This window comes from Sinocyclocheilus rhinocerous, unplaced genomic scaffold (assembly GCF_001515625.1).
Source record: "Sinocyclocheilus rhinocerous isolate Xijiao unplaced genomic scaffold, SAMN03320098_v1.1 scaffold44, whole genome shotgun sequence".
In the NCBI taxonomy this organism is placed as follows: domain Eukaryota; kingdom Metazoa; phylum Chordata; class Actinopteri; order Cypriniformes; family Cyprinidae; genus Sinocyclocheilus; species Sinocyclocheilus rhinocerous.
This window is the reverse complement of record NW_015631022.1, coordinates 1,890,608-1,903,111: the sequence shown is the minus strand read 5'-3', so window position 1 is coordinate 1,903,111 and position 12,504 is coordinate 1,890,608. Positions and strand designations below refer to the sequence as shown.

The following is a 12,504-nucleotide window of genomic DNA, read 5'->3' as shown; positions in this document are numbered from 1 at the left end:
TCCTTAACTAAACTTGCTGCCTTGGCAAGGGGCGGGGCAGTACTGAAACACCGTCTAAGTTGTTCGCCAATCACAACGCACTGGGACAGTTAACCAATCACAACACATTTTGTTTTTTTCGGAACTCGGACCTTCATCAAAGCCGGAACTAATCGAGCCGTTTGTGCCAGGCTGGGGAGAAAGGTATTTTAATAATGTAAAATATGTGAAAAATAATGCGTTTTTTGAACCACCAAGCATGAGAGCATGTTCTAGTACACCCCCAAAACAAAATCAAGACTTTGTAAAAGAGTAGATCTTTTTTATGCCCAAACATACACACTACACACTGACTAAAATTAAAAAAGTGAAAAAGCATAATAGGACCCCTATAATGTAGATCTATGGCACATTGAAATAGCATTGCCTATTTAAAAATAGCATTGCTATTACAAGAGCAAGTGTCATGGAGAAAGCAAACGGCTGCTGGGACAACTGGACAAGAGAAGCACTTTTTTTTTTTAAATTGTTTTTTTGTGCTATGTAGCACTGAAAAGTGCATCGCTCGATATCGCAAGAGAGAACAAAACGAGCCTTGTTTAAGACATCCTCAGTAACTTGCCCACACAGAGCTCTGGAGACCAGTTACAGTAATGCGTTCACACGGACCGTGCATTACTCAGCATGAAGCACTCTAATAAAGAACCTTCTGTAACATGCTTCCATTCATTTCTTCTGCAAGACCTCACCTGAACTCTGATGCCAATGATTCAGCCTGAGAAACATCAAAACTACAGATGCATGATATAGAGTCAGTTTGGCTGATACTGACGGAAAATATTTATGGTTGATAACTTATATGATTGAATTTAATGAAATAAAATGTATTTTGTTCAAACGTCTTTGTTTGGGCTTCCGAAAGCGGATGATGTCAGGAAACAGTGGTTGCAATTTATTTTTTAACTCTGTTCCTGAGCATTATAACCCCAATTTGCTATTGTGTGCTGCGCATTTTACTGAGGACAGCTTCCACAACATGAGGGAGTACAGTGCCTGTCAGATTCACCAAAAAGCTTTTGTTGAAAGGCGGAGCAAGGGGGCGTGGCAGTACTGAAACACCGTCTAAGCTGTTCGCCAATCACAACGCACTGGGACAGCTAACCAATCACAACACATTTTGTTTTTCGGAAGGCGGACCTTCATCAAAGCCGGAACTAATCGAGCCGTTTGTGCCAGGCTGGGGAGAAAGGTATTTTAATAATGTAAAATATGTGAAAAATAATGCGTTTTTTGAACCACCAAGCATGAGAGCATGTTCTAGTACACCCCCAAAACAAAATCAAGACTTTGTAAAAGAGTAGATCTTTTTTATGCCCAAACATACAACACTACACACTGACTAAAATTAAAAAAGTGAAAAAGCATAATAGGACCCCTATAATGTAGATCTATGGCACATTGAAATGGCATTGCCAATTTAAAAATAGCATTGCTATTACAAGAGCAAGTGTCATGGAGAAAGCAAACGGCTGCTGGGACAAGTGGACAAGAGAAGCACTTTTTAAAAAAAATTGTTTTTTTGTGCTAGTTAGCACTGAAAAGTGCATCGCTCGATATCGCAAGAGAGAACAAAACGAGCCTTGTTTAAGACATCCTCAGTATCTTGCCCACACAGAGCTCTGGAGATCAGTTACAGTAATGCGTTCACACGGACCGTGCATTACTCAGCATGAAGCACTCTAATAAAGAACCTTCTGTAACATGCTTCCATTCATTTCTTCTGCAAGACCTCACCTGAACTCTGATGCCAATGATACATGGACCCCATTTGAATATATATATATATATTTTTTTTTTTTTTTTTTTTTTTTGCAGTGCATGCAGAAATTAATACCTAATCACGATATTTTGAATTTAAGACTCTCTGTTCTGATTTAAGACCTTTTTAAAAACCCTGATATTGCTAGGAGCAGAACCCACAACACACTGCTTTAATGAAAATGCATGCTAATGCTAGCTGTAAACGGAGCCAATATGTAATAACTCTCTGTGCCGACATAACCATACAAAATTGTACTAACCAATAGTATCACAGCCTAACATGCTTCATGTTGTCCTTAAAAATATTTTCACAGGGCTATAGTGTGAATAATCAAGCAGCCAGAAATAAAGAGTGGACGGAGCTAAGAGTAATACGCTGTTTCACTATGAGATCAGCTGAGGCTTTAAGAGGATTACAGACAGACGGCTTCCTCTGACTCGGCACTTTATCTTATCAGCATGAGTGGCCAAAACACACACACACACACACACACAGCACTCATTGGTTATGAAATAAATGCTGTATCATGCAGTGATTAATCAGTTTCACAATTCTGCCCGAATCTCCATCTCTCATTTTCACCAAATAATCCTATTTCAACTCATCAGCAGTGTTACACAAGTTAGCAGGGCTTTCCGTCATGCTATCTGAGAGGCAGTGAGCCATCACATGCAGCCTTGGCCAAAAACCAATAAACAAGACAGTCGGATGGGAACAAATCAATCCAGTTTCACCCAGAACGACAGCCTCTCTCGCAACACCCGCAGCTCTTTTCCACTGAATGTGGAAAGATGAGAGCTGTTCTCCTCTGAACATTACCTGTGGAGAAGGACTTGACAAGCCATGTTGTTCGGTTTGGTTCTCGTCGACGAGCCGCTCTGGTTGTTTACGTTGGGCGTAAGGTTATCCTGACTGGGCACTTTGTGGTGCTAAAGTCTGGATGAGCAGGTCAAAGAGCAAACACAGGCTGCCGGCACTCATTCTGCGGAGTCCTGTATGTGCTGTCTGCCTGTATGTGGGACTCAGCACTCTGCTAAAAAAGTGCTGCAGTGGAAACGCTGGACCCTTGCTTAAATACACAGCCGTCTGACGCAGCCTTGTCGCTAGTGCTCTGGGCCAATCGTCTCTCCATACACACACACACACACACACACACACACACACACACAGAGACAGAGCACTCCCTCTCCCAACTCAAACACCTGTTAGACATTTATATAACCCTGTTACTGTCCAAACAACAGACAGTCTTCACCCCTTACTGCACTGCTGTTTACAGTTAAGGGATCATTGACTGATGAAATCACACATAAATCCATGAATGCCATCACAGATGCCATCTTAAATGGATCGTTCAGCCAAAAATTTAAATTCTGTCATCATTCACTCACCCATGTCATTCAAAACTCATTGCTTCTGCTGTTCTGCTCACGAACAGCTTAAATTTTGGTCGGTTTCTCACACAAAACCATCATCTGGCTTTAGAAGGCTTGAAATAGCATTCAAGTAATTTAGATAACTTTTTATGGATTTTTTGAGACTTTAATTCATTGTAATCACACAACCCTCTACATTGCGAGTAAATCACTTGCATATGCGACTAAATCTTCACTCTGGGCGACTAAATGATGTCTAATGTTAGCCACTGGCTAATAAATTCTCAGATTTTACTCGTTGGAGGCCAAGTATAAGTTTAGCACAGATATTTCACTCACAGTACACTCTGCCTGAGCGCTTCAGAGTTTCATCCGTCAAGCGATCTATGCTATTTTTCAGTTCATCTGAATGGATGCGCAGCGCACCTGTATTTGACGTACCGTAAACTCTAGTATGAAGGCGCACGACTCGCCGTCGCTTTGTCTCACACTCACAAAGAGAGAGAGAGAGCGAGAGAGTCTTACAAAACATGCAGAATTGACGCGCTACATGTAAACAATATACTTTGCTGTATTTTCCTGTCATAATAATGGCTACAGCGTTCCTTTGGAATTCTTCAGCTTTTAAGAACTGCCGGGTTTTCCGGTAGTGGGCGGAACTAATGCGCAAACGGCAATCTCATTGGCTGGCGCTCAGATATTATCGGCCCAGTTTTGATTTCAGCAAATCAGTTCGAGCGAACGCACACAACCTGATTAACATTCATGAATCCAGCAGCTCATTAATCCTTAGTGTGTTTTATATTGTTCTTATTAGTAGAATTCGTAGTATTATTATTATCTTATAAGTATTATTGTTAGTTTTTTCCCATTTTTTACAGAAACACTGAATGACCAAAGAAGCACCATCACCAGTCCTAAGTTCAGTTAAAATGACTAATATGCATTCATACATGGTTATCAAGTTTAAATTCTAATTACTAAATTTCTATCATTAAATAATACTTGATAATCATATCGTATGTTAAGAGTGTACTTGTGTGTATATATATATATATATATATATATATATATATCAATCAGTCTGGCAAGTAAACAAAAAAATTTACTAGCCAATGGTGATTCAATTGCCAAGGTGTCTGTAGAGGGTTGTCACATAAAGAGGAGCACTGAACTGAAAACGTTTGGCCGAAAATTTACTTTCACTTTTTACATGAAAGAAGTCTGAGCTTTCAGATTCTGTCAATTTTATAATGGGTTTTATAATAGGGTTTTACTAACCCTAAATGGTTTTGGTATCCTGGGTAACACAAAAATTTAAATAAAAAAATGTAAGTAATTTAGTCTACACTTCAAATTTGCACATAATATACCTGTACATACAAAACTGTCTATTGTAATATACCTGCACAAACAATTGTCAATTTATATATTGTTATTCCTTATTTACTTGTTCTATTTTTTATTTTCTTCTTTTATTATCTGTGTTTTTGTTCTGTCGCTGTCATTCTGTTGCACTGCGGAAGCTTCTGTCATGAAAACAAATTCCTCGTATGTGAAAACATACCGGCAATAAAGCTCATTTTGATTCTTGATGGAAAATACCCATAAATTAATTTTCTGGTGTCTCTTTATGGTCTTGCCCTTTTTAGGGTTATGTAATGAAAAAGTCGACATAAAACTGCCTTGTGTGCAATTAAAATTTTTATATGCAAATAATAGTTTTATTTGAGTGTTGATTATTAAATAAATATTTGTTTAATTTTTGAGGGTAAATGAAAAAAATTATTTTCGGGTTTTTCTGTTTCAATAGAGAAATTATTTCTTTTCATCGAAGGGTTGATGGTGACAGAATTATCATTTTTGGGTGAACTATCCCTTTAAGCAGCACACTGTCAACTAGACACTGGTCTCAGCCGGATGGAGTACATGTCACACTTCCTGGAGTTCTAAGGATAAGCAAGTGTATCAATTAACTGGAAACAAAATAAGAAGGTTCCACTTCAGTAACCAGTGAAATGACCCAGTTGTCATTCCCAATGTAATTCTGATGAGATAATAGGAGAACGAGAAACCCCATTAAACAAGAGAGTTACAGAGGATGGCAGAGTCATACAGACGTTGTCCTCATGGCAAGTACTCTGATAGCTTGGTCACAGCGAGTATCAAATTTCCCAGCGTGTTATGCCTGCTGCTTGACATGCTCAGGTGGTAGGATGTCAAAAGAAGGGTGAAACCCAATAAATGTAGCTGGATGCCTGCGGTAACACTTAAAAAGACGAGTGGAAATGAGTTATTACACTTTCCATGAATGGCTGACCAAATAGGCCAAGAGTTTATGTCGAGTCAACACTGCACTTGTTTTGATGGCTCAGTACAAGAGTGCATGGGAAAAGTAGGAGACTTGATCCAGAGGGAAGATTCAAATGTGCTGACACAGATCTGTCCAGGAGGTCCCAACATCTCCAATGCCACAATATACCACGGTCCTCAAACTGTAGTGTGCCATAGTGATTGAAGATCTAAGCTTGAAACCAAAAGGTTGTAGGTTTGAATCCCACAAATGCCAATCAATGAGCAATCTCCATTGCGCTCCAGAGGGATAGCTGTTGAAATTTGTGTTCCTTTTGCTCAAACGGTAGATTACAGCACTAGCAACACAAGGACCAAGGTCACAGGTTCGATTCCCAGGGAATGAACATGCTACACGTACAACTTGAAAGTCACTTTGTAAGTCATCAAGTTATCAATATCAGTGTGACCAACCTTTATTTCAAACAGGGCTTGAAAACGAAAAAATAAATAAAATTAAATCGGTTCACTCAGAGCAGAATCGATATTTTAACGTTTCTGTTCCTGCGTTCCTCTGTATTATTATCGTTCCGAAACCGGTTTGAGTAGAAACAATACTGGTTAATAACGTTATTTTTAAAACTTTTTCTTTGCCTATAATTATAATAATAATAATAATAAAGTACAGCATTTTCTTTACTCAAAAAAAAAAAAAAATCTGGTATCTTAACCCGCTGCGCTAGTCACAGCCAATACAGCATCATCTTTTCTAGATTTTGGCCAAATGTAGCTTACTACTAAACAAAATAAAAAATCTGTTAATGCTTTAAAGACATTAAAGTATTTTTTCAAGACATTTAAAAATGTTTGCTGCATTGTTAAACAACGCTAGTCGTATAAAATTGCGTTTTGAGAAAAAAAAACATAAGCTAAAGCCCAATTCGGACGGGACTAGTTTTCCAAAGGACGTTTGAGTTACAATTCTTATCAGCCGACGTCTGTGATTTCATGTACGGATTCGGACGGGACTAACATCTCTGTGTTTATTACCGAGGTAGGAGTGTCTGTGTTTTACATGTGGGCGTTGCAGAAGATCACGTGTTCAGGATGTGTGGATTGCGCAAGTAAACATTTGTAAAATTGTAATAAAAAAATAAATAAAAAAAAACTAAACATAAATTTAACATGATTTTATAGAACTAGGTTCTTATAATAAACCCACTGGAATAAAAATGTTTTAACTTATATAATTTACACGTTATGTAATTGAGTGCAGAAATGAAAGTAATCTTACCTGAAACTGATATTACAGTAGCCAGTCCTAACGGTTTACGTGATTTGGCTCTTCTTGTTGATTTCATTTTTTTATTTCTTCGCAGTGTACCAAACACATCTACATCCATTATTGGTGCGCAGAAAGCAGAAACTTTTTATTGGAAAGTTTTATGTCCATACATGTAAATATACTAAATGTAAACCCCACTTTAGCATCTTCAAACAAGAACTAAAGTTGTATTTAAATACAATTTCAATGTCTGTTAACAAGAAAGCTATAAAAACATCTAGAACTTGTGCCATGTTTACGATTTTTCCTTAATATAGGCCCTACTTGTATCTTTATTTGTGAGCCCTCTTTTTTTTGACTCCTTTCTGTCCATTTCTTAAGAATTTGTATATTATATTGCTTTTTCTGTTATCTATTAATCCATAAGTAGTTTATTATTGAAAGGTATTTTGTATGTTTTGTACGTACTGTTTTTTTCTTTTTCTCAGAAAAAAAGAAAAGAAAGCAGAAAGTCGAATACCGGCGCGCTAACGAGAGATTGTACGGTAGTTCACGTTGACCAAAACACACAAACATTTTTTTCGGCAATCACAGACATTCGCATTCGGACGGGATTAGATTTCTCTGAGGACCGCCGAGTTTGCCAAAAAAACAGTAGGTAATTTGCTTTGGGATTTTTACAGAGGTCGTGTGAGGAAAAGGCAACATGGCAGATTCGGACGGGATTAAAATCTCAAAGTACATCTGTGAAACAGAAATTTCTCTAACGTCCCCCTGTTAAACTAGTCCCGTCCGAATAGGGCTCAAGTCGCATATAGGCTCATGTTGCATTTTATGATTACATTCAGAAATAGTGTACGCTAAAATGCCGGTAAAGCAAAATGTTTACAATCATTATAAACACAGCTAAAGTTCCCTTCTCTCCACAACAAATCCTCTAAAGCTAAAGCCCTATTCGGACGGGACTAGTTTTACAGGGGGACGTTCGAGAAATTTGTGTTTCACAGATGCACTTGGTGATTTTAAATAGTAGCAAATTACCTACTGTTTTTCAGCAAACTCAGTGATCCTCCGGGAAAACTAATCCCGTCTGAATGCAAATGTCTGTGATTGCGGCGATATTTTTTTTTTTCACAATGCGTTTCCTTGTGTGTTTTGGCCAGCGTGAATTACCGTAGATTCTCTTACCGCGAGCAACATAGAAAACTAGTCCCGTCCGAACAGGGCTTAAGGCGATTTAAAGCGTTTAGGCTATATAAACGTCAAGCCAAAAACTAATTAATTTAAGGTGAAACTGATGCCAACCTCTCTCATTCGGCACGAATCCAAATGTTTCCATATTCGCGATGTATCTATGCTAAAACATGATTTATTATGTAATAGCCTAGGCTTTGTAATTCATTCGCATCGAACATCATCCGTCGTATATCAGCAGGCGCTGGTCACTCTGAAAGCAACAGATTGTTTTACAGTGTGAAAGTAGTAACTGACTCTTCCACCTATAGACCAATGCTGTCAAAAACTGTTCACACGTTCCAAAGCTTGAGCAACATGTCTCAAGAACACCAATCTACTGATGCTTATTTTAGGGCTGTGTGAAAGTATTTTCCATAGCTGGTGAAGGATACATTGCAGCGCTTATATTTAGTGTTATGTGCAACACCCTTTCAGATTCAACTGGGGCACAATGGGGGCAAGTTGTATAAACATCCACTTGACTGTTGGATAGCCTGCTCTTCACTGATGATTTGAGAAGCATGCCAAATTATACGACAATAAAACAATTTTACAAAACATGCTGACTATATAATTGGAAACCGAAAATACAGGCCGGAAAGTATTTATAGCACATTGTTTGGAGCAAATTGCATTCTCTGAAGTTAATCATGAATTATTTGCTATCCTGACAGAGCAAAAATGCCTGGTAACATATCATAAAAACTATAAAATGTTATCCGTTACTGCTGTGAATGACAGGCCATTAGAGATAGCATCACAGCATCAAAAAAATAACAATGCTCCTGTATGCCTCTGTTGTGAGTGACACGGCCCATGTCCTTAAGGAGGTTTACGATGTGAAAGCCTTCTTGGCCTTAAAAGGGTCACGACATAAAAATATTTTTTGCACCCAAACAGACCATTTTCAATGAAATGAGTGGTTTTGCTGCGGCCTTTCTTTTAAAGCTTCAATGTAAACAGCCATTGTAATGCTTGGCTATCATCTTTGCATAGGAAATAAATCACCAAATCATCAAATAATTCCATCAAATAATGCAATACTCGAGACAGGCATTAATGAGCCCTTTATGCAAGGTGACTTGGAAGAAAAAACATTGTACAAATATTTTTATATATGTGCTAAAACTAGTGGAAAGAAAATTGCTTTTGTGCTGAAAAGAGCCGTGGGCGAATCTTTTAAAAGCCTGGCACTGATGAACAGCTTATTAGACCCAGAGCGTTTGGATGTGCTCGTATTAATTAGCAGCTTTGCTCCGCCCATTTCCCTGCTGATCACTGCTTGTGTCTGACTTAGACTTACTACAGCAGCTGCCATCCAAAGCTGTTCGTGCAGAGACTAAACACTTCAAAGTGGGTAGGATTAGCAAAGATCCTTATACGAATAAACACGTGTGGAAAACGAATAAAAAAATGTGGGGAACATTGTTTATGCAACACAAATGCACACTATATTTCTGTTCCTAAACATACCAAGATGGCATTTTACAACATCACATGTGTGCTCCTGACACATAGACTTTAAAAAGATAGGCAGTAAAATTATGCTGCCTTTTAAGACCTATTTTTGTTTAAATTCTAAGTCAGCAGAGCATGTATCCTTCACAAAAAAAAAAAAGCAAAGTCAGAATGCATTGCAACAAGCTGACTCAAAATATACACTACTGTTCAAATATTTGGGGTCAGTAAGATTTTTTTATATCATTTTATTTAGCAAGGACACATCGATCAAAAGTGACGGTAAATAAATTTATAATGATACAAAAATTTCTCTATAACAAAAAATGTTATAAAAATTTATTTTCTACTAATTACTGTTCTTTTGAAATTTCTATTCATCAAAGAATCTTGAAAAATATATCTTGGGTTTCCACAAAAATATCAAGCAGCACAACTATTTTTGCTGATAATAAGAAATGAATAAGAATAATAAAATAATAATAAGAAACAACACTGCTAATAATTAGAAGTGTTTCTTGAGCAGCAGATCAGCATATTAGAATGATTTCTGAAGGATCATGTGACACTGAAGACTGGAGTAATGATGCTGAAAATTCAGCTTTGATCACAGCAATAAATTACATTGTAAAATATTTTAAAATAGAGGGCAGTTATTTAAAATTACAAGAATATTTCAGAATTTTACTGCATTTTTGATAACATTAATGCAGTCTTGGTGAGCATAAGAGACTTATTTCAAAAACATTAAAAAGTATCAACAAGAAATCATTTAAAAAAAAAAAAATTGCCCCATATTTTGGTGTGGTCTGTATTTTGTAACACTCATTAGAGTGTCAAATTGTTATAAAAGCAACGTCAAAAGTCAAAATCAAAAATCAATTGTGAATAAAGTTTCTTGTGCGCTATTTCCATGATGCAATGCCTATGAATGTTATAAATAATTCACTTCTGAGAACCCTTAGAAGGGAGCGGCTAATGCAACAAAACCAATGACAGCAGCAGAGCCAAACAAATAAGTTTTTTTGGAAAGAATGCAAGAATATAAATCTGTCTCGCTTCAGCAAGTATTTCTCAATGTTGTTTTGACACATGCCAACTCTCATGGCCGTCTGTTTATTAGGATTAAAGGTTGAAGCATTTAATCACCTTAAACATGGAGCGACTGTCCAAACACTGTTACCTTATTATCACTGATTTGAGTCACGAACGTTTCACATTTAGTCTCTCAATCCAAAACACTTATCCAATTTAGCTTGTGTCAGACAGAAACATGCTACCAATCCATTTTGCGTTACATTACCAGACACCTTTCGGCAGACTGCCCGATGTCTCATGGGAAGAGCTACAGGTTAATGACAGCCATAAATCATACTCTCCACACCCTTAAATACCACGTTTAAAATCTAGAGCATGTCTATAAAAACAGCTACACATAAAAAAAGATGCCAGACTCATTGACTTGGTATGGCTCTGAAGTGCTAGGTTTATAACATGGCATCAAGGCAAGGCCATCTGACATTTAGGACGCTGGAGTTTGAAGTCACCCTCTGAAAGTGTGTCCTGATCGACTTAAGAGGAACAAAGGCCAAGAGAGATCACGGCTGAGACGGCTGATAGGTCAGTTATGGGTGTCAACGCAGCGGGCAGACACCAATGTTGAGAAAGCTAAAAGCTACTCATATTTTTAAACTATAATCAAGCTACTCTTTAGGGAAAGTAATTAGCTAAACTACAACATGCAAACAAAAAGTAGCTAAATACACTGAAGCTACTTGAAGACAAAATATGTATTTTTTTAAATGCATTTTTTAAAACTACTTACTAATCGATCATGCAATTGATAATTTAACCTGATGCATATTTTTCTTGCACAAAAGCATGGTTCATTTAACTCATTTATTGTTCGTTCATTTAGGTCAACTCCCATTTAGGGTACAACATTAAACTTGGACAGATAAATCCACAGCAAATAACCAGAAATACTGCCTAACTTATATCATTCTAAATTATATAAGTATTTTGTTTACATGAACTGTCAGAACAGGATTTTCCACTTTCCCACACCGCAAAAGCTAAAAACATGCCTATATAAATCAAATGTACTAATCAACTGAAACTAAAAACTGTCAGACTGACTAATGAACCATTTTGTAGCATCATAACTTTTAGTATCTTTAGATTTTGAAATGTTTTCGAAAGAAGTCTCTTCTGCTCACCAAGGCTACATTTATTTGATCAACAATACAGTGAAAACAGTAATATTGTGAAATATCATTACAATTTCATAACTTTTCTATTTGAATTTATTTTAAAATGTAATTTATTATCTTCAATGTTGAAAACAGCTGTAACTGCTTAATATTAGCAAGGAAAAACTTGATACATTTTTTTTTCAGAATTCTTTGATGTATAGAAAGTTCAAAAGAATAGAATGCATTTGAAATGGAAATCCTTTGTAACATTGTAACTGTATTTGCTGTCACTTTTGATCAATTACTTTCTATAAAAAAAATCTTATTGAACCCACATTTTTGTTACGTTAACACAATCAAATGATTCATATCTGGTGCAAGAGCTGGTGGAAAACATGTCAGCATGTGGTAAGTGGCACAGATGTGAGGTTATGTAAAGGTAACTTGTGTTACTGTACCTTTAAATATATATATATATATATATATACACACACACACACACACACACACACACACAAGCTCATATTAAATTGCACAGGGAGATGCCTAAGAGGGATCTCAGACTAGACAGATCCCAGATGAAGATGTTTCTAAAACTGCTTTTACCTGGGGGAGGGGGCGACATGGGCATGTTTAGGGGAAAGGGAGGAGGGACCATCCTCCCCGTCCCGTGGGAGCTCCTCACAAGCCTCCAACTTCTCTTCCTCCAGGAGCTCGGTGATCTGCAGGGGAGAGACAGAGAGAGAGAGGGAAATGTGAATACCACAGACCTGCTGACACCACTTCAGCAGCATTTATGTCTAATTCATCATTAGTATTATTACATTACATGTCAACATCTTACGCCCCTGTGAGATCCAG

General features: G+C 37.2%; 1 protein-coding gene across 6 annotated transcripts in view; it reads right to left on the bottom strand.

Annotated features, from left to right (window-relative positions):
* The window catches only part of fam13b (family with sequence similarity 13 member B), a 67,922-nt gene that overhangs the window by 22,724 nt on the left and 32,694 nt on the right, over window positions 1–12,504 (bottom strand). For all 6 annotated transcript variants that reach the window (XR_001640157.1, XR_001640156.1, XM_016553658.1 and 3 more), the window contains one exon: window positions 12,250–12,365. Coding sequence is in view for 4 of the 6 variants with exons in the window: in XM_016553658.1 (XP_016409144.1) it covers window positions 12,250–12,365 (116 nt within the window). In the remaining 2 variants the exon portion in view is untranslated. The remainder of the gene's footprint in view (window positions 1–12,249; window positions 12,366–12,504) is intronic.